At 48.9% G+C, this 23,274-nt stretch overlaps 1 protein-coding gene across 1 annotated transcript in view; it reads right to left on the reverse strand.

Moving 5' to 3' along the window:
- LOC142588756 (uncharacterized) overlaps positions 1 to 23,274 on the reverse strand; it is a 51,499-nt gene that overhangs the window by 16,570 nt on the left and 11,655 nt on the right. The window contains exon 4 of the mRNA XM_075700575.1: positions 16,268 to 16,297. Within this exon, the coding sequence (XP_075556690.1) occupies positions 16,268 to 16,297 (30 nt within the window). The remainder of the gene's footprint in view (positions 1 to 16,267; positions 16,298 to 23,274) is intronic.

The following is a 23,274-nucleotide window of genomic DNA, read 5'->3' on the forward strand; positions in this document are numbered from 1 at the left end:
GAGCGGTGCAGCCACCTGGTGGCGTAGAGTTCAACCAGGCAAACACAGAGCTAAAACTGCAGTAACCCACAATATCCTGCTTCGCTGCTGGTGCAAATTTTCGGCAGCGGTATTGTGAACGCGATTACGCCGCTGTCGAAAATTTACACCAGCAACTAAGGAGAATATAGTAATTAGCTTTGTGTTTGTGTGGTTTAGCTTTGTGCCACTAGCTGGCGCCATCAATCTGTCCACTCACGTTTGCGCCCTCATACATCCGGCAAACCGCCCGCGCTTACCGGAATACCGGACGCACTAATTCTCTTGTAATGTGCGCTGCTTAGCGTACGCTATAAGTTGCGTACGTTGCCAGTTGCAACCCTAACGACCTTTAGGCCAACGTAATCTAACCTAAGGTAACCTAAACCTAACCTACGAGACTTTCATTTCAGGGATCACCCGACGTTTGTGCGCAGGCACGAGTAAGAGCGGGCGCGAGAGAGAAAATCTGGGGCCTTATTTTGCTCCTTACTAGGCACAATGGAGGAGGTTTCTTAGTGCGCGTTGTATGCATTTGTCCCTAGGCGTGCCGGCATTGCGAATGGGGCCGAGTTTGTTTACGCTCGGACGCCAACTGCCGGCGCGGTGACATAGGTGAAGCAGCGGGCATTTGGCGACCGCTGTGCCGAACAGACTGTCTCGCACCTGCGGCGCTAGTGCTAAGTCAGTCGTGCCGGACCATTGCTTTCTCGCGCCTTAAGGCGATGTACCTTGGAAATAACATCACAGATGTTTCCGTGCGAGCAGTAGGGGCCGTAGTAGAGGCCAGGCCGCATATATTGAATATCTAGAAGTCAGAACGCCTTTGCAACCGCGGTTGAACGCAAGTTACTGAAAGGCCGCGGCTGACGCTGGACGCCCTTGCAACCGCTATGTGACCCGCCGTGGTTGCTCAGTGGCTATGGTGTTGGGCTGCTGAGCACGAGGTCGCGGGATCGAATCCCGGCCACGGCGGCCGCATTTCGATGGGGGCGAAATGCGAAAACACCCGTGTGCTTAGATTTAGGTGCACGTTAAAGAACCCCAGGTGGTCGAAATTTCCGGAGTCCTCCACTACGGCGTGCCTCATAATCAGAAAGTGGTTTTGGCAGGTAAAACCCCAAATATTATTATTATTAACCGCTACGTCGCTACGTCGCGCTACCTTAACTTCTCTTACCCTAACCCAACCTAGTCTAACCTTAACCTGAGCAAATGTGGTCAAGACAAAAAGACAATAATCCTCACGGCGTAACCGCTGTGAGAATATGCCGCGCCACCCCCACGCCTTTACGCTAACGTAACCTAAGCTAAGGTAACCTAAACCTAAGCTAGCCTAACCTAACGTGGACAAGACGCAAAGCCAATAATCCTCACGACGTGAAATCAGGCAGTGGCATTCAACCGCGGTTGCTAAGGCGTTGTGTGTTTATTTCACTGAAAGGGGACCGCTCGAAAGTGCTCCTGAAAAGTCGCGGATAGCAGCATACGAAAAGCCTGCCAAGAGCGAAGTTACTGCACCAGGAGAGTAGGCCGGGCCTCTACTACGGCACCTACTGCTTTCCCGGAAAAATAAGTGATTTTTTTTTAAGGTAGAGCCCCGTAAGGGTCAAGGAAGGTTTAATCTGGCATGAATAACTAAAAACCAGCGCCGCAGGCGCGATTAAGTTTGTCCGACGTACCTTCAGACACAGTGATCACCAAATGGCACGTCCGTGCCCACTGCATCACCTCGCGGGCAGCCAGCGTCGGAGCGTAAACTCGACCCAACTCCGCTATGCCGGCGTGTCTAGGGCACAAACGCATACAAAACGCGCTAAGAAACCTCCTCCGTAGTGCCTGGCAGAGTCACATATATTCAAGGAGCAAAAGCGCCCCAGATTTTCTCTCTCGCTCTCACTCGCGCCTGCGCACGAACGGCTGGCGATCCCTCAAATGAACGTCTCGTCACCATTTCCGCCTTGGTAGACATTGTTTCGTATTTTTGCGAAGCACCCGGCCGAACACCGATATTTGTCTGAAGAAGTTATCTGCGCTGGCGCTGCGTTTCGAAGCGCGCGATCTGTCCCGCACCATTTGCGCATGCACAGTCACACGGGCACGAACTATCGCGCGCCGGCAAGAGTCCGTGTGGTTTAGCCTTGAGGTATTGGAAGATATAGCAGGTGTTTTGGCGAAGTCGAACTTTAAACGAAGTTGAACTCCGGCAAACGGGGGCGGTTTGGGCGGATTCCCGGATTTGTGGGGGCGTAAACGTGAGCGGCCGGAGCGGTGCAGCCGCCTGGTGGCGTAGAGTTCAGCCAGACAAATACAGAGCTAAAACTGCAGTAACCCATAATATCCTGCTTCGCTGCTGGTGCATATTTTCGGCAGCGGCGTAATTGTGAACACGCTTACGCCGCTGTCGAAAATTTACACCCCAGCTGAGAAGAATATAGTATTGGTTCTGTGTTTATGTGGGTGAGCTTTGCACCGCCAACTGGCGCCACCAATCAGACCGCTCTAAAACCACTTAAACTTCGTAAAGTAGTGACACTATCCTCCTCCGCCTCCCCTCCTCCTCGTTTCTCCTCTCTTTTACGCTCTGTCCTCGACCGTGGCGCCGCCTACAGTGCTCAAGCGTAGCAACGGCGCCAACATGCGCTCCTCGCCACTGCGTAGACGCTTTTCGAGCAAAAATGGCACTGATGCACGGCGCGAGGGTCCACGTGATGCTATTAGGCCAATAGCGACGCGGCGCCAGCCGCGGCCAGAGCGCGCGAGGAGGAGGCGGCATTCTTCAAAGCGTGGCACTACTTTACGAAGTTTAAGGGGCTTTAGACCGCTCTAATATCCCTTAAACTTCGTAAAGTAGTGCCACGCTTTGAAGAATGCCGCCTCCTCCTCGAGCGCTCTGGCCGAAGCCGACGCCGCGTCGCAATTGGCCTAATGGCATCACGTGGCCCCTTGCGCCGTCTTTGTTTTACAATCACGCTTTAGTGCCATTTTTGCTCGAGAAGCGGTGCTTGTTGGCGCCATTCATTCCATTCCTATTCTGTGTTGATTTGATTTTGTGAACGCCTTGAAGGAAGTTCTGTGGCAAGTGCGACGTCGCTTCACGTGATTTTCTGTGACCATGACCTGCTGCGCCTTCGGATGCCAATGTAGTTTTAGCAAAGGCAAGAAACTATTCGCGATGCTGTCCGGTAAGCGCGATGGGTTAAGAAGAAAGACATGGCTTTACCGTGTCGGGAGGGGGAACTTCCGACCAACATCCTCCACGCGACTATGCGAGGTAAGTTGTGAGTCTCTCATAATATAGTATGCGCCAGGCTTGTGCATTTTGTCGCGGGCAATAACGTAGTAGATTTTGCCCAATTCATTGTGCATGTTGTCATTTTCCTGCACGCTTTAACACGATTTTTACGCAACGTCGGCTTTGTTTATATACGCATTACGTGGTCGCGCTAGTATTTGGTGCGCTTGTTTTGTGCGCCAACCGGCGTGAGTTCGCGGGCAAGCGAGGCTGCCTGCGATAACACGATTACGAAATTTTTAAGATTCAGCGCATTCCTATTGACAAAATTTCAGTCTCGATCATGAAAGTTCTTCTTAGGAGAGCAACTCTCTGCCTTTTGTGGTTACCTACTAGCCTTCTTTACATAGCGTTGTTTGCCTCATTTGTTCGTGTTCCTCGTTGGCGGTCACCCGGTGGATTTGCGATACAGAGGCACCGATGAAAAGCGTGTGTGCTCTCCCGAAACCGTGTTACGCGGTGCGTTCATCGCCGAGCGACAGCATCATAGGTAATTGAGGCGCATGTGCTAATTCGCGTGAGCTTTAAAGTGTGCGAAGCTTAAGATGCGGCGGTGGAGCACTCACAAAGAAAGCGTGCGGTCGCCCGCCCGTTCCCTGGCTGGTTTAGTCGTCGTTCGTGCTTAGTCGTATGCTCGTTCGTTCGCACACTCGTTTAGTCATTTGCTCGTTCGTTTAGTTCGCGCGCTCGTTTAGTCGTTCGCTTGCTCGTTCATTCCACAATTAGTTTCTACAGTCACAATGTCTAATTGAGACGCGCTTGCTATAGGGCTCTTAGGCTGGTGCGTTTGATTACGCAATGAGACAATAAATGGTGCACACGGACTTGTGACTGCAAAGGCAAATCTGTAATGCATCTATGCTGAAAATAAACCGTTAACTTGCAACGCAAATGCCGTTTCACGTCATTTTGATCTATATAAAACATTTCACTTGCCGCAATTTCGGCCGCGTCATGATGGGGGGATTCTTCGCGCGATCATGACTTCACTATATAAAGTCATGTCTCGCAAATGTTACTTCGGAGGGATCGCAACGGTCATCAATGCATGCACCTCAGTGCAGCTCGGTTCGCGACAAGTGCGTCACTTAGTGAACGGACGAACGAACGCATGATGAAGTGTTATTCGTGATAAGTCACTAACCTGCAAAAAATTACTCAAGCCCACTATGGTCTTGTTTGAGATTGAGTTAAGCATTGTTATCACGCTCCCGCTTCGCGCACGAATGCTAAAAACTTATTTTATTTTCTTATGTACGCAGAGTCCCGACTCGATTATCGGTCGTGGTATTTCTGTCGGCCTTGAGACACGAGAAACATAATAGCACCAGCGCCCACCTCTGAGCCTTTGCGCGCGCTTAATATAGGCAAGCACGCACGTTGGCGGCACTGCAGCTTGTAATACACTTTCGAACCTTCAGAGCAGCGATTTCCGTCAGCCTCTGTACGTCATAGCTGATATGCGTCACGAATTCACACGGTAAGGGCGGCGCGGATTCTTTAGGCTACTGAGGGCTCGCTGGGAGTCAAGATGTTGGCATTCTATCGTAAACGTGTTATTTACAACCATTCGCAGCAAGATCTTGCGGCACGCTCTAGATAAATGTTGCGTACCTAATTGTAGGGCACGTGATACATTCGCAGTCGTCAACGCACAGCGTTAACACTCATTTAGATACATTTTTAAGAAATAGTTATCAAAAAACGAAACAAAAGCTGCGGTCACTGAATTTGTATAACCATCTGAATAGAAATTCTATGCTGTATACGAAATTACGCGGAGCTGGGAAGCCAACGCGAACGCCTAAAGTGCAATGCCTTGCATGCTATGCGTGCATTCACTCGGCGAAAGGTCGTCTGCTGCGCTCGAGCAGCGTAGGCGGCGCCACGGTCGAGGAGGGAGCGTGAAAGACGAGAAACGAGGAGTGAAGGCGGAGGAGGAGAGTGTCGCTACTTTACGAAGTTTAAGGGGCTTCTCACGTTTGCGCCCCCGCTCATCCGGCAAACCGCCCGCGCTTGCCGGAATACTGGACACACTTAAAATTCTCTAATGAGTCAAAACGAAATCGCCGCACCCACTCACAGTGGGTGAGTGCCGCCAGCGCCTTCGCAGAGGGAGGGGGCAGTATGGCAACGCTATCATGTTGAGCGTCATCAGAGTAAGCTGTGGTAGAGGACTACGACGAACGCGCGAGTTCGCGCGGTTACGCCAACGCACAACCCAGGAACCGACCCTAGAGCTGCGCTCTAGAGTGTCCCGCTTTATCGATACGGTTTGTCGCTGCAGTATCGTGGCTATATTATATATATATATATATATATATACTGGCAGCGTTGCTTCTTGTGTGTCGCATGTACGTCGGATGTCTTTCAAAGTTCAGCATTAAGCGTTTGTCAAATGTTATCGTGTCACGATTTATGTGCTTTTATTGACTTGTTTCGTCGAATTTGACGCGGTCTTGTGTGTACATTCCAAAATTTGAGCGGTAGCCTCTGCATATAAACATCTTCACGCGAACTAACGCGATACCTCTTATGCTTCCGTTGCATATGCTCTTATGCTCCCGTTGTAAACTCCGTCCAGTGCAAAGTAAATAATAAAGACAAGAAATACTCCCACGGTTCCACGCAAAAATTCCGCTTGCACGGAGTAAAAATTCTGCTCCGAACGTATGGAGCATAATAAACTCCCAACTGGGGGGTCGCTAGAGGAAAAGCATTATACTCTCACCTGGGAGTTTATTTCCGTTTACAGTGTACATTACCAGAATGCTAATCACACGAACGTTGACAGTCAGCGTGAGACGAATTCTTCAGAATCCTTTTTTTTCTCTATTTCTTGTTTTCTTTTTTAAGGCAGACGTTGCTTATGGGAAGTGGCCAGAAGGCCTATATACTTACGCACTGTATGGCCACCACCTATGTTACAGGAAGGGGAAAAGAAAAGTAAAACGTGGTCAATTGGGTTTGTAGGCGAGCAAATACAAAAGTAGCCCCGCAGGGATGGATAACGTAACAATCACTGTGCGCCTTAGATGCGGCTGAAAAGACCGCCTCTGCCGCAGAAAACGAGCCGACGGGGTGGTCAGATGTTAGGCCACTGCAGTGGCTTGGTAATGTCTCGTAGAGGAGGAAGGAAACCATATTTGCCACCACCGCCAAGTATAGCAATGCGGCAGAGGCGTGAAACATGAGGCAGCGTCGCCGCAGCCTGAGATCTTGAAACCGGCAAAGCTCTTTCTCGTTTAATCCACACATTCATGGTCGGGTGTTTCTTCTCGTCTTTTTTTTTTTTTGCAACAGATTTAAGTGTCGCGCAGACACGATGCTGTGTGAACATGAAGAACGCTGGCACGATCACACAAACATTTTGGTCCCGCTCATCCCGCTAAGCAAGAACAGAGAGGCGACTGCAGAGCATGCTATACTGGCTGCTGGAACGTGATGTTTGTCACCCATGGTCGGAAAGAGCGTTATTAAGGTGAAGTGCATTACTAAATGACTGTGCACATATTTTTTTTCTTCTTCAAGAATAGGGATAAGCTGCCGGTAAGGTCCAGTGAAATGTGTATTGCCCTCAACGTGAACCGATGCTCAACATAGCAAGTTTCGTGAACTTTTGCGGTAAAACGGCTCAAATGGGCGAACATTGCGAGATACGTGGATTAGTGAATTTCAGAAGCGGCTCTGGGGGTTACGGTGCAACTGCCAAACTGTATATATATATATATATATATCAGGTAATCTACATCTGCATATTGAAGGATATTCGCGTTTTGAAGAACGATATCAGTGTAAACTAACTACCCGCCGCGGTAGATTAGTTATGGCGTTGCGCTGCTCACGTCGAGGTCGCGGGTTCGACCGTTTGGATGGGAGCGAAATGCAAGAGAAAAACGCTCGTGTACTTTGCATTAGCCGCACGTTAAAAAAGTCCAGGTGGCCAAAATTAATCCGGAGCTCCTCCCCTCTACGATATGCGTCATAATCAGATTGTGGTTATGGCCACCCGTAAAACTCCAGAATTCAATTAATTGAATTTAAACCAACTTGGTGTTGCTCTTCTATCAACGAACGCGGGAGGAGGTGAACGACAGCGACAATCTTAAAGGTGAACTTACCACCACCTCCAACAGAAACAGCAGCTGAAAGAAGTAATAACAATGAAAATCAAGAGCACATGACAGAATCAATGTGAAGCGAAGCTTTTGTCAAGTAAGGTTGCCAACTCTATAGAGTGGTCAGAGTCGGGAAGGAAAGAAAGTGGGGAAGTGGCAACTGATTGCGCCAGCAGACCCAAGACCCGAGTCTGTATGCGCAACCAAGTCATGGTGTATGGAATGGGCCAGTGTGTCGTCTGTACAGAAAAACAGTGGGAGAACTGGGGACGCTTCTGCGATGACGCCACCAGTAGGACGCTGCGATCGACCGGCGTGCCTAGCGCGATTTTTAAACATGTTGTGCAAAACATTCTGCATTTATAAACTAAAACGCTCTAAAAACACAACTGAAATCCTCATAATTTGCAAAAAAATAAATAATACAAACTTAAGATACAACAATAACGCCGTCTATGCTTGCACGTTTCCGACCACAGATCATGCAGTGTTCCTGATCGTCTGCTCAGCCAATGGCTCAGCGTTTCGGTTGCAGAAGACACACTATTCTGCTCGTTCTGTTCGGTAAGCACGCATATGTTTTTTAGTATTTTGAATCACACCACGATAAGAAGCCCGGAAGGAGTACTTAGGGACCACTTCACGTTTGCTGACAGCATCCTGCTCTGAAAGCGCCACCCCAGCGTCAAAGAAAATCTATTAGAAATAATTAAACAAAATATACCATCTTATGATAAGAATAGTAGTTTGACTTTCGTGTTTTAGCGTTTAATTACAATTTAGAGCTTATTTTATTAGCAGCAAGCAATTAGTTGCGCTTAGTTTTGAGTAGCCAACTTGACGTGCATTCGCTAGTCAAGCTAAGCCGTGTTTACGAGCCATGAAATCCACAATCGAATTCGGAATCACTGGCGTCTAATGAATCAATCTTCATAACACACGCTAGTTGAAAGAAAGCGATAACCACAGTCAATTCTAGCTTTCGAACTTCACACGTTACCACGAATCGAGCCCAGTTTGGTGCCAGATTAGAGCCGTCGCGTCGAAGGGTGCCGCCATGTTTGTTTACGCAAATCTTTCGGGGCAGCTTTTGGGGCTCCCGCTAAATCATTGAAGTAGCGTGCCCAATGCAGAACCCAAACGCAGTTTGCGTTTCGCGCATGCGCAGTAGCTTTGGCACTATTTCTGTAGGACCCCAAACGTTTTGGGCCCCCATTCTAAACTCTCTATAGAGTTTCTCACTTTATTCCCTAGAGGGAAATCTGGCGCTGCTACGTTGTGATATGCATGGGAATGCCGGTATATTGTGACTTCGGATTGGCATCGCTCTCGGAGAGCCAGGACACCTTGAAGACGCTCCTGGCAAGCACTGTTCTGTCTGTCACAATGATTCATTTCCTACTAAAACACGTAAAAAGCTGTTTTAGCCTTATCATTACCAGAAAGCATGTTTTGCTTAACTATGAGAATTTGTTATCGCATGTACAATTATATGGAACGTAAAAAAGTGTCAGCGGGCCGCTAAAGTTGGAGGACAGAAGACAAGATTCGCGCTCGCTTTGGAACAGTTTGTCGTCTGTTCTTGCTTTCCTTCGCTTAGTTATGCATTGTAGGTGAGTAAGCTTCACTGGAAGATGTAATATGCGTGAATGGAAACATTTTACGAAGATTTTACTTTAAGAACACGTTATCTGTGTAGCCATATCCACGTTTTACAAGAAGCCTCTTGCAACAACAGCCAACACAAGCCTTGCATGACACATATACCGTCATTCCCATGACGGCACAGCGCCCCTTAGGAAACTCCCATGGGGAACCAGCGCTGGAGTTTTCACGACGCCTGCAGCGCCACCCTGGCGGTCAGAACGTGCACAATGCAGCCGCTCCCGCGGACGAAAATTGCTCTGGTAGCGGCGTTGCGTGCGCTGAAAGTCGAAGGAAAACAAAAGGGCGCCGACGGCACTGTTGCGCATACAAGTGTCACAACTACGTCGGAATGAGGGAGGACGTATCCTGCGTTTTTCCATCTAGACCCTACGAACAAGCACGGAGGCGGCGTTGCATCCAAGCAGTCAGGCGAGCGGAGTAAGTCCCCGTCTTGTCGCCCTGTCAAGCGGTGTCGGGCGGGTTTCTAAATCGAATTTCGCGTGTGTGCTTGGTTTAGTCGATAGTGAAGACGGTCAGCCGTGGCAGCCAGTGCCAAACGGCAGAATCTGCAGTCGGCATTTCGTCGGAAACAAAATGAGCAATAGCATGCACCATCCGGCATGTGTGCCAACCATTTTTCCTTCGCAAAACCACGGCCAAGCTCCTTCCAATGCTACCACACCAAGCGAACGATACGAAAGGTAAATAGTTTCCATTCATCGCCAAGAATTATGTGGCAGGGAAGCTGCCTTGTAATACGAGTTGTGTGCGCATACTGCCGGCGCACGCGCGACTAAGCCACCTATGTGTTTTTAAAAATGCGCATGCGGATGAGGACTCGGCGCTGAGATGCATCCGGTAAATTTATGTAATTAGTGCTAAATGTAGCCAGGGTTGTTACGGATCAAGCAGCGGAGCACTCAAACCTTTGCATGCCCGAGTCAGCTGATGCGATAAAGCTTTCGTCTCCATTGACTGCTGTGGCCAAGTAACATAATTTCTTATGCCTAGCCAGAGAAGTGTGGAATGTCTTCAGGCCAACTAATACTTCCGAAACCATAGCGCAGCAAGATCGGCGCCGTAGCTACTAGATTTGCGAGGCAGGCTGCCACACAAGCATGGGAACGGCACACGGCACAACCGTTAAATAAACGCACGTGCTCGCCGCGACACAGTGTTAAAAATATTATAAAGCTTAAAAAGCTTCTTTCGTCATTTCTTCACTTTATGGCGCTAGCTTCTTTACGAAAACTGTCCACTTGAAGCGGCGCGAAAACGGAAACATGCGAACCATATGTGCGAACTACGAAACGGCCACGGACGTGTCGTCTGGTCGAGAGGCTTGAATATGCCGCGTTTCGTCACCAGGGCGGCGTGCAACGCACTCTTTTCGATGCGCCGCCTATCCAGCGCTGGTTCCCCATAGACGGTGGCGTCAGATTTCCCTCTTGGTGTTATACTGAAAAACTCTGTGGTCTGCATCACGACCTACTGAACTCCAGACCAGCACAAACCTCCCTGCTCCAGCACGGCTAGTCTAGTTCGCCCCCTTTTGCCGCTAGGAGACAGAACATACGAGGAGAGTGGCGCTAGTTATAACCTGTTCGCTGTCGCCTGCTTCTGCGATCTGCTCAGCGCTCGTACTGCCATTTCGGCAGGCACAAAGCGCCTGTATTGATGGTAAATGAATAAATTCACAAATATAAAGAGAAAGAAATTGCGAATGTTTTGCGTTTGAACAGGGAAATAAGAGGAGGGGAAGGAGGGGCGGTGCAAGAAAGGTAGGTGAGCATAGGTGGCGGTTGCAATGCAAGACGCCATAAATTTCCCTTTCCTAGTCTCCGCAAGAGTCTAGAAAAAAATGTTTAAAAAGATTCATAGGATAATCTAGCTTTTTCTGAGTTGATTACAGATAGCATAATGTCGTAGATGACATTTGGATTTACTGCTGTATGCCGTAGTGAAAGGCAGATTATCTGGTAAGCGTGTTCGCAAGAAAGGCCTGCGCCCGATATTTGCGATAGGTTGATCGAGTCTGTTTCAAGGGAAGGTGAGCATAGCTTGTTTTTAATGCTTTTCAATGTCGAACTCAGTAGAACGCTTGCAAAAGATTCATCCCAGTGCTTTAATACCTACTGCACTGCAGGCCTTGCCACGGAACTCTTTTCGAACTGTAAACTGGCTTTTCTGCGTGGTACGGCGGCAGCATAACGGGGGTGAGAAAGATACGTACGCAGTGGAGCCATATACGCTATTCTCTTTTTGAGCTCACGACGCATTCACGGACAAGTTTTAAGAGGTAAAATGAGTGTAATAGTCGTGTCGCCGAACGCTACGGTGGTTTCCACTTTCAAAGAGCGCAGAAGCGAACTTTACAACGTACGCAATGAAACTGTTGTGTACTTTAAGAACTCTATAAGCAATGTGACTTATAACAATTTGCAAGATCTGCGCGGTTTGCTACTGCCTGAAAAAGGCAACAGGAGCGGCTACTTAACGTTGTTTTAAAGAGCAGCGGACTGCACGCACCGGCATTTTCCAGGCTCGAGCGGTCAACATTCGGGGCCAAGGGACCAAATGTTGTGAGGTCCAAAATACCAAAAGCATTGTGAGTTCACTGTGACTGTGTTCGCAATATGAATCAACTAGGCGAGCAGTTCGTCTCATCACAACAGCCGCCGTACTAATTGCAACGCCGCACCAGTGAACCGTAGAGTAGCACACGAACAGGTTATAAAAGCGCCACCAACGGCCAACAGTCGAACTAGAGTGGGCGCAAGCGGCTCCCATAGAAGCCGAACATCTGTGCAGGTCTGGAGTTCCAGCAGGTAAACCAGTTCCCCCGCGCACGTCACAGAAGGGGCCGCTCTCATTGGTCTCCGGCGTTCGCGGCTTGCTTGCCGTCGCGGAAAGCCGCGAAAGACCGGCCCATTCCCGATCCGTCACGCGGCACGGAAAAGCTTCCGCGGCCCGCGTTTTTCTGCGAGTGTGTATGCACCTTTACTAAGCGAAAGGCAGGAACATGTTAAGGCCAATTCTCGCTAAAACAGATGCACTCAAAAGCAGCTTCTCTGCACTCAAAAACAGCTTCTTCGTAATCTGAAGGTTAATGTGTGGCGATTACAAAACCGTATAAACAAGCACGTATCAAAAGAACGCTGACCGGCTTTAATTGCCCGGAGACCCGTGCATCGCACCGATGATGAAAGCAGCATAAAAACGCTGACTATGCACTGAATACCTGCGTTGATCTCGTGCAAGTCCTGCTAGCTCCTTGTAGACCTTATAGGTTTTCTCGAGTTCCACTGAACAAATTAGGTAAGGTTGGCGCATATAAAATGAAAGACAAATACATTTAAAGCAGCCGGATATCTTTTTTTTTTTAGACCAACAATTTTTCACACAAATCATTGGAATTCGAACAATTCAAGAAAATTGAAGCATGACAACTCTGTAACTCGGCAACAAAAAATACATCATTTTTTAAATCTACCACCTGTTGAGATATCGAAAAGTGGTAAAAGTCGTATTATTCACCATTTTGAATTCTACCTCCAATTGGTTTGTAGGACTTTTGCATAACCCTCGTAAACGTTATAACAATTTCACGTGAGCTGTGAAACATATCGCCTCTGTCCGCTTTGGAAACGCTCCGACAGATGCAGTTCAGAAAGCTGCGATATAATTTCCTCTTTTTTTTTTTTTTGTGCAGAATTATGGATTTCTAAACATTGTGCTTCAATTTTAAAATAAACTTTGCACTATGTTTAAAGATTTTGTGGTCAAATTTTGCTTCCCACGGTTGGTGAAATTTACCCTAAATCAGTATATTGTATTCAAATTGGTTTAGCAGTTGTCGAGAGAATATATCTATATTTTACGTGTATTTCGGAGTTGGCTCCGAGGTAACGCTTCCACTTCAATGAAGACATCGTATTTTGTACTTACGGCCAGCTGCGAAGAAATACAGAAAAAACAGATTGTAAGCATCAATATGCAACCATTGTCGAATTAACCTTTCAAAAAGAATAGCAAGAAAATTGTAGAAGATACTTGTATCTTAGATACCATCTTGGGTACTATTTCAGTATCTTGTATCTGTATCGTTATACGTCTGGGCAAGACGTGTATTAGTAGCTGTATTTCCGATACATGAAAGAATGTATCGTGTATCTTAAGACAGAGGATACTGGCTATCGCAACATCACCACGCGAAATTATAAAGATTGGCTGAACTCCGCTTCTCAGGCTGATGCTGTGCCACTAAGCCACCTGAATAAAACTAAAGGCAGCGACGTTCCGTTGCCTTTCCTGCAGAGCCCTCCAAGTGAGGGCAGGCGATGAGATCTGCGCGTCCCCACTGGTGGAGGAGGAGAGTCACCAGGTGACTCTCCCACAAGAACAAGTGCTCGAACGTCTGCGCGCAGCCGACCTTTTGTTTTCTTGATCTTTTGTTTGTTTGTTCTTGTTTTTAGTTGGGACGGTGTTATGACACTTGCTCGTCGCCACCATACTGTGCTGCGTACGCCAATGCGTGTGGAGTCCTTTGCGCAAATTCTGACGCCGCTATAATGTCGTTAGCGAAGTTTCTCTTGAGTGGTGCTTTGTTACGAAGTCTAAAGAATGCAAGAATGGGGTTGCTTTGCGTCAAGTGACTTCCACGCATCAGCCTTTTGTAGGATCTAGCAAGAATGGGGTTGCTTTGCGTGACTTTCACACATCAACCTTTTGTAGGATCTTTCTTGCAAGAATACGGTTCCTTTGCGTCAAGTGACTTTCACACATTAGAGAGTTTTAGAATTGGGGGCCCAAGCGGCTTGGGGACCCAAGAAAATTGCGCGCCACAAGTGCGCATGCGCAGAACCCAAGCCAGTCTTGGGTTCTTGCGTTCGCGTTAACCCAAGACCCAAGAATCGAAAACTAGCGTGGGCCCCCAAGCCGTCTTGGGCCGCCCTCGCGGGTGACAGTGATGACGTACAGCAGATGGTCGCAGAGCAAACTTTATTTACTTCAACTGATTTTCGCCATTTCACGCGAGTGAACTCAGTTTTTTCGCAGCGCGACACAAGAAAACACCAACTAAGAGCACTTCGCTTCGATTGGCTTTGCTTGGCTTAGAATCGCACACTTAATTTGTAATACTAACCGGTATTAACACAGTGATTACGTTTCTTACATTGTTCGCTCTTTTTGCTCAAAAATGCATTCTGTTCGTTTTCACTTGTAAGAAAAAAGGTTCCTTCTCTTTTTTTTTTTTTTGCTTTCAAGCACCTGTCTATTTTCCACACTGCGGCGCCCCGAGCGCTCAACCCAACGCTGTCTGCGTTCGACCCAATCCTCAAACTCTGCTGCTCATCTAAACCCAAGAGCAACCGACGCAACGCGGCTTGGGGGCCCAGTGCCTTGCGCCCCCAATTCTAAAACTCTCTATTAACCTTTTGTAGGTCTTGCAAGAATGGGGTTGCTTTGCTTCAAGTGACTTCCACGCATCAGCCTTTCGTAGGATCTAGCAAGAATGGGGTTGCTTTGCGTGACTTTCACACATCAACCTTTTGTAGGATCTTTCTTGCAAGAATACGGTTCCTTTGCGTCAAGTGACTTTCACGCATTAACCTTTTGTAGGATCTTGCAAGAATGGGGTTGCTTTGCGTCAAGTGACTTTCACACATCAACCTTTTGTAAGATCTAGTAAATTTAACTTTCACTGTTGTGAGCCAAAGCGTGGATGGCGCTGAATCTGGGACAATTGTGCATACGGCTATTTTGTGCATGTGACTGTTTCTCGCAGCACCAAAAACTATATTTTGGACTACGTTACATGCGTAAATGGTAAAACGTTTACGGACAAGGTAAATCTCCACAGCGGTATTTGCGCATTCGGGCATAGGAATGTTGTTGCTGTTCCTGTAATTAGATGGCGACCCACTAGCTGATGGGCAAGCTGCGAGTCCCCTCAATTACAAAAGCGACGACCGATAACCGCTGACAGCGCAATGTATGAAGGGCTTTCGTCTTAAGCAGCTAAACCAACTCCAATAAATTGTTTCGGGATGAAAATCACTTTGAACAAGAAAGAGAAAAATTTTGAAATGCTAACAGATATTTAATTCAAGTGAAACAAGGTTGGTCGGAGTTAAGAAATTTCCGAGCAAACATTTTTGTGGGCACGCGTTTGCTGCTAGATTATCCAGATCTATACTAAGAAATTTGCGTATGTATCGAAGTATCTTAAGATACAAAATGGAAAGTATCGTGTACAATAGCTGCGGTAGTATCTTGTATCTGTATCTCAAATACTTGTTGCCCGAGTATCTTGTATCACGATACAGTTGCAAAGCACCTTTGCCTAGCCCTATGTGCACTGAGAGGGAAGGAAGCGAAAGCGGAGGGGGGACTTCCGGTAACGTGGCACGCACAGCCGCCGCTGATAATAGTAGTCACCGATTCGTCGTCGCCCCGAACAGAGCCAGAGAGCCCCTTCGCAAGCGCAACTGCGAGAACGGACGGGGTCACGTGACAGAAAAGCGACCAGATTTCTCGGCTGATCCGACGTAGGGTGCCCCGACAGTACCGCATTGCGCCGTTAGCGAAATGTTCGTCACTAGGGCGCATCCAGGAGGTACCACGCGTCGTATATAGCCTACCTGTTGCGGAATACCGGAAACGACTGGAATTGCCTTTACCTGACCCTTGAAAGAGTGCCACGCTAGCTGGAAGCCCGCGACAGTTCAACTACTTTAGCTCTGTGTAATCAAATTATAGGCTCATTGAAGAATAAAAGCTCGTTGTTCCGGGCCAAAATGCCACATCCGGCACATTTATGACATGTTGACTTTGCGCACTATTTGCCCAAAATGTTCCAGTTCAACCTAAAACCAGTGATGCAAAGAGGCCTGTCGAACAGTATAATGGGTCGCCATTGTGGTGCACAGCGACACGGGATTGCTCAAAGGGCGTCACAACTGTGTCACCACTCTGAACGACGGTGCTGCTCATCGGGGCACCCTATAGTTCCGATCGACAACGATAGTCGGAGCACCTCTCGGCACTTCGATCCGGAGTCGGGCGATCGGAAGCGGCCGCGTGCGGCCGAAGCGTCGCCCTTTTCGATCATCCTGACAAGATGGGCCTTCATAAAGCGCTTGAAAATGGTCATCCGAAGATGCCATAAATTGAGATGTATACTTACACTCCGTGGTGGTAGTTGCGTGCTTGGCACCTGCGGGAAAAAAAGAAGATGGGGGATGAAAAAAATCCGGGGGAGTTGTTAACACAAGAGCACACAAACTCGACCACATACATGAAAGCACATGTACGCATGTACCAGTTCGTCTGTATGACGGAACGAATTCAGGATATGAACGTATAGACTGATATATAGCATGTGTCTCAGCTAACACGCTAAAAAAAGGAGGCTACGAGGTACGAAGATCGGCCAACGGCGTTATCGTTAGCAATAATCTTGCGCACGCTGGTAAATTTTTCTCTTACCACTGGTTCACTAAATAGCCAAATTAACTGCCTAATTTCATAATGACTTGCAGAACTGCGTAAGCTCTAATGCCAAATTGTGCATTGCATTCGAAAAACAACAGATTTAACCTTTTCCAGCTAGCCACGTTTTCTCCGTTGATTATTATTTTTTCCCTTATGTAGATGCCGCTTTAGCGACCACAGTCCGCACGCTGTTACCGATAATTTGTTTTGGTGTTAAATATTCAATGAATGCTATACTGAAGTTCATGGCCAGGCGGCCCATACGCTGAGCGTGCTCATGCGGCACACACTCCTCCCGCAGCCCATGGCCGTGCCACTGGCCGAGCGTCGAAGATGCACTGCGAAGTGGCAAGCCTTATACACTGTAAAATAATTTACGCCCCTAGAAGTGAAAAAGGGTGTAAATGTGTCTATAACTCCCACCCTGAGGGTGTCGGTCATACGAATCACGCCCTAAAATTGGGAGTTATAGACACATATACACCCTCTTTCGCTTTTAAGGGTGTAAATTATTTTACAGTGTATTACGTGCGCCTCTGCTACACGGTCCGGCCACTGATTATAAAGAACTGACGCTTCGCCATTACAAACTCTGCATCGACAGCTATGATCCCGTTTGGACGGTAGTTTTAGACGGCCGTTAAACGGAGCAAAGCGCATCGTCCTCCGCTCAGTTTCTGCACTCTTAAGAAAGTTTACACCCTTTGGGTCGTATCTTGTGCCACAACACTTAAAAAGCCTCAGTGCCCTTCCACTCTCTAAAGTATGACAAGCGAAGCTGTGTTATGTGGGCCCTTTAATGGCGTACTGCAACTCCGCCGCGGGTCGGCCTGGCATTGCACTATATTCGGAATCGGCCCACGCATGAGTGATTAACGCCGGCTTCAGCTCCGCCGCGGGTCGGCCCGGCATTGCACTATCTTCGGGATCGGCCCACATATAGGGAGTTTTGTTTGTATGCACGGGCACGATCCTGGGGGAACTAGATCTTAACAGCTTCGCTGTAAAACTGGTTACGCCTTCGCGTTCATTAATTAGCGGCACAGAATGGAGAACGGTGTCAAACGGCAATGTGGGGTCGAGGCCATACAAAAGATAAAAGGATGAATATCCTGCGCTGTCATGTCGGGACGAGTTATACGCGAACGTCACGTAGGCCAGCGTGGCGTCCCAGTCGCGGTGATCGTTGGAGACGTACATCGACAGCATTTCTGTGATTGTTCGGTTGAGACGTTCCGTAAGACCGTTTGTTTCTGGGTGGTAGGCGGTGGACAGCTTGTGCTCAGTGGTACAAGAGCGAAGGAGGTCGTCGACAACTCAAGAGAATAACGAGCGGCCGCGGGGTGTAAATAACCGTCGAGGTGCACCGTGGTGGAGAATGCCGTCGTGGAGGAGAAAATCGGCGACGTCTGTTGCGCAACTAGTCGGCAACGCCTTTGTTATCGCATAGCGTGTCGCGTAATCAGTAGCGACGGCGATCCACTTATTTCCTCTAGTCGTCGTCGGAAAAGGGCCAAGCAGGTCACGGCCTACGCGAAAGAACGGTTAAGAGGGAACTTAATTGGATGGAGTTGTTCGACGGGTGGCAGAGGAGGTTTCTTCCGGCGCTGACACAATTCGCAAGTGGCGACATAACGACGCAGGGAGCGGTAGAGACCCGGCCAGAAGAACCGGCGTCGTCCGCGGTCGTAAGTACGCAACAGCGCCAGAATGTCCCGCCGTCGGCGCATCGTGAAGTTGTTCGAGAGCGACGGATCGCAGATGACTAGGAAGGACAAGGTGCAACTCAGGGCCGTCAGGGTTGATATTGTGGCGGTAGAGGATGCCGTCATCATGCGGCACTTGGCGTCAGTGCTGCCTGATTACACTCCGGCAATGATTCGTCGCGTTGTTCAGCGCGCATGTCGATCATGTCAGTAAAAGCCATCACGCAGGTCACCGGATCATGCGCAGCAGGATCAGGGGGATCCACGGGGTGACGAGAGAGGCAGTCAGCGTCCTTGTGCAGACATCCAGACTTATAGTTGAGAGCAAACGTAAATTTCTGGAGCAGCAAAGCCTAGCGACCAGGCCGTCCTGTCGTGTCCCGGAGAGAAGACAGCCAACAGAGTGTGTGGTGGTCTGTAATGACCGAAAACGTGCGGTCGTACAAATATGGCCGGAACTTGGCGACAGCCCAAACTAAAGCCAAGCACTCCGGCTCGGTGATGGAGCAATTTCTCTCAGCAGAGGACAGCAGGCGTCTGGCGTAAGCTATCCCGCACTCGGTACCAATCTGCTGTTGGGCGAGAACAGCGCCGATGCCATGGCCGCTTGCGTCAGTGTGGACTTCGGTCGGTGCAGATGGACCAAAGTGGGCAAGTATGGGAGGGGTGGTCAGAAACCCGATGAGAGCGGCGAACGCGTGAGCCTGCTCCGTGCCCCATGAGAACGGGGTGTTCTCTAGAAGATCTGCCAAGGACCGAGCAACGTCGGCGAAGTTTTTGACGAAACGGCGAAAGTAAGAACACAGGCCGACGAAGCAGCGCACATCAGAAGCACAGAGAAACTGCGTACGGCACGAACTTTTTCCGGATCTGGTTGGACACCGGATGCGTCAACGAGGTGTCCCAACACGGTAATCTGATGGCGCCCGAAATGACACTTCGTGGAGTTCAGTTGGAGGCCGGCTTTTCGGAAGACCGCAAGAGTGGCAGTCAGTCAGGTAAGGTGGCTGCCCAACGTGGGAGGAAAAACAATAACGTCGTCAAGGTAACAGTGACAGGTGGTCCATTTGTAGCCTCGCAGAAGAGAGTCCATCACACGTTCAAATGTCGCAGGAGCATTGCATAGGACAAAGGGCATGACTTTGAACTTATATAAGCCATCCGGCATGATGAAGGTCGTCTTCTCGCGGTCCATTTCATCAAATGACATCTGCAAGTAGCCGGACCGAAGATCGATGGACGAGAAGTATTACGCTCAGTGCAAGCAGTCCAAGGCGTCATCGATGCGTAGTAGTGTTCATAATCCGTTCATAACCAAGCTGCCCGACATGTGCTCTCTAATTAATCTCGCTACGCCAGCGCTTCTTCAATGAAAGCTAATTTAGGTCAACCGACACTTGAGTCACGCCGCAAGTGCTTCGGCTTAAAAACGATATTTTCCTTCCCCCCCCCCGGATTAATTGTCTTCACGGATCGATCGTAAACTCAAGGTTAAAATTTCCGTTGTGCCGCACAGACACTTGCCACGCCTCTTTTTTTGCCGCAAACAAGCAGTGACTGGAACCACCTTCCTGCCTCCGTCGCTGCAACCGAAGACTCTGCCGCCTTCAAAGTTGCGATGAATAATTTATTGTTAGAGCACTCCACTGTAATGCCCTCGGGTTCTGAGAGTATGAAAAATAAATAAATAAATAAATAAATAAATAAATAAATAAATAAATACGGATTTTACGCTGCGAAGAAATGGACACGAATAACACAGACACAAAGGTACATCCTTACAATGATCTGCTTCCGCAAAACTAAGCAGTTGCTGTGTTTTCCTTCGTAATTTAGGCCAAAATAAATGCATTTGGAAGATGTGTGCGCTGCTCGTTCCTCTTGGCTTTCAAAGTGCTCCGCAAAAGGCGAAAAAAAAAAAGAGCCCATGTGCACTCTGAGATGTCGCGCGGATGGATGTTATGAGCGTCCCCTTTAGAACGGGGCGGTGGGCTGCGCCACCAAGCTCTTGCTATTATACTGCCTATAATGTCCCACCTAGGTTAAAAAAGAAAAAGAAAAACACCTATGAACTCCCACAACGAAATCAGAACTCTGATCCCCTATTACGAACTTTGCTTTTGCACGTCTCCGTTTTTTGTCGTTTCCCTACTTTTATTCCCCCAATCTTCCAATCATCTCTTACTAATCTCCATTGCGGACATGTTTACTTTCCCCTTGTTCTCGCTGAACCCAAGGGCTTCCAGGAAGGCAGAGGTACCTAAATCGACCGCTGGGCAGATTTCACATTCTAATAAAACTTCTTCCATCGTCTCCCTAGCTTTGCCACAGCAAGCACGTGCTTCTTCTTCCTTGTTGTATATCGCTTTATAGGTGCGTGTGACCTCGGTTCGAAAAGTAAAGAGCTTCCCTTTGAGTTATCATAAATTGTTTCTTTCCTGATTTCGTCTTTTTCCTCTTACTCATAGCAGGTTTCTTTTCCATTGCCGCCATCCATGAGATTATCTCAGCCTCTGATTTTCCGCTTGACGTTCTTTGTTGCCACGTTGCTCACCATACAGGTGGTATATTTGCTGGTAAGCTTCCTGGTTCTTTACCTGCACTGTTAATGCTTTTCCCGTACAAATACATGAGCACTCTCCCAGCCAATTTACTTTCTTCCATATTGCTTAGTCGTTCTTCATAATCAATTTTACTGCAAGTTTCCCTCACTTCAAAACTTGTCCGTGCCATGTCACCCTGCACAGCTTCATTTGCAGTCTTCCCGTGAGCGCCCAAGGCGAGGCGTCCCACTGGCCTTTGGTTGCCATCGAGTACGGTTTGTACCCCTGATTTCAAGCAAACCACCGCATTTTTAAATGTTAAGTCCTGGAGCAGTATTCACCTCTCCGCATACTCCGGAGCACCTTGTACCTATTGTATCCCCATAGCGATCTGTGTTTCATTACGGCCGCATTTCTCTTCCCTTTTCGCCTTACAACCCCTTAAACTTCGTAAAGTAGTGCCACACTTTGAAGAATACCGCCTCCCCCTCGCGCGCTCTGGCCTAGGCCGACGCCGCGTCGCTATTGGCCTAATAGCATCACGTGGGCCCTCGCGCCGTGCATCAGCGCAATTTGTGCTCCAGAACCGTCTACGGAGTGGCGAGGAGGGCATGTTGGCGCCGTTGCTACGCTCGAGCAGTGTAGGCGGCGCCACGGTCGAGGAGGGAGCATGAAAGAGGAGAAACGAGGAGGAGTGAAGGCAGAGGAGGAGAGTGTCGCTACTTTACTACGTTTAAGGGGGTTTTATTACGCCTCGGTTAATAGCGCCCTCTAGGAGTAGCCGGGCGCGCGTGCCGCATTACACTGTTTTGCTGGGGAGCGCGGCGAGTGGGAGGGCCGGAGCAAAACCAGCCGGCGCGCGCAAATCTTGGAGGCCATGCCCACACTACACTCGTTCGGCCAGTGTCCCCCAGGCTACGCCAGGCGGCTACAATAAAGCTTTTCATCTAGGGTAGAGTGACCTGGAATCACTATCTAGGGTATCTCGATGTCCTCCCGCGGAGCGGGAGGTGGGAGAGGGGTGAACAGCGGGGTAGGCCATTTTTTAACGCGCGGGGCGAGCCTTTCCTCCTCTCTGGCTTGTGCGAGCCGGCGTGGCACTGCCATCTTTGAGCTTGTCCGATGACTCGCCTAGGCATCCTCTGTTGTCGCTGCTCCTGCCACCCCACCTTTCTTTCCCTTCCCCCTTGCGCAGTGCGGTTGAGGTGTCCTCTATCGAGAGACAGTTACCGCGCTGCAGTTAGCCCCACCTTTCACCCCCCCCCCCAATCAAGTATCTCTCACTCTCTCTCAATGTGCTGCCACCGCGCGCTGCGGAGATGTTGCAGCTCGTTCTCCGCGAAATTTACGTGATGACGACAGGTCATGAAAGGTCGTCGTTGTAGAACCGCTGTGAAGCCTTTCGGCGCAGCATTAGCTACAGTACGCGGAAATTCCGCTTCGATCCGCAAACGTGCGACGTGCATCGCCAGCCGCGGTGTCTGCACGCGTTGTGACCCACTCTGGCTGTATCGGTGTCCAGTCGACGAAGAGAACCGGCCTTTATAACTTGCCAGAGTGAATTGGAAATTAAATCTCGCCATCCGATCGCTTGGTGTGCAAACTAAAGCATAAGGGTGCTCGTCTACGGCCAACCCCCAATGCAATCCCGAAACATTTCGGCACCAATCGTTATAAAACATTTGCGTCAGCCACGAGGATCGTTCTCACACATTTGTAGTCCAGTAGACTTAGAAACACTATATCGTGTCTACGTTAGCCTCCAGTACAATGCTGATGGCGTTGCTCAGCACAAAATTGAACTCCGGAGTTTTTACGCGGAAAAACCACGATCTGATTCTGAGGCGCGCCGTAGTGGGGGACTACGGCTTAATTTTGACCACCATGCCGCCAATGCATGGGACACGGGTGTTTTTCAATTTCTCCCCTATCGAAATGCGGCCGCCGCTGGTGGGATTCGGTCCCACGACCTCGTGCTTAGCACCGCAACACCACAGCCGCTATGCCACCGCGGCAGCTTGCTGAACACAGCGATCACTGCAGTTGGTAAACCAGCGTGACACGAATAGGCTTTGTGCTTCGGTATTGCATTGCCCCCTGTAAATAAGTAATTCCAAAGGGTGATCGGATAAAAATAAGCGCATAAAAAAAGAAGGTCGCCTAAAAATGTCCCTGTTTGCGATGACAATTTCCATAGAACGGGTGAGTGCGTCGTAGAGAACGGGGCAAACAAGACTGAACAAAAAAAGTTTTCATCCTCTTCTTTCACTAATAAATAAACACTGGACAATGCCACAATAAGACCTCCCCTGGCAAAGCCGCATGCTTGTACCAAGCGCTATATATAAACACAATAACATATCTAAGCCAGCATCTACCATGCATTGCTTCAGAAGTTCGCGCAGCCTCAACCGGTCGCTCGACCACTCGACAGGTGTGACTGACACTAA

Source organism: Dermacentor variabilis, chromosome 7 (assembly GCF_050947875.1).
Source record: "Dermacentor variabilis isolate Ectoservices chromosome 7, ASM5094787v1, whole genome shotgun sequence".
Taxonomy (NCBI): Eukaryota; Metazoa; Arthropoda; class Arachnida; order Ixodida; family Ixodidae; genus Dermacentor; species Dermacentor variabilis.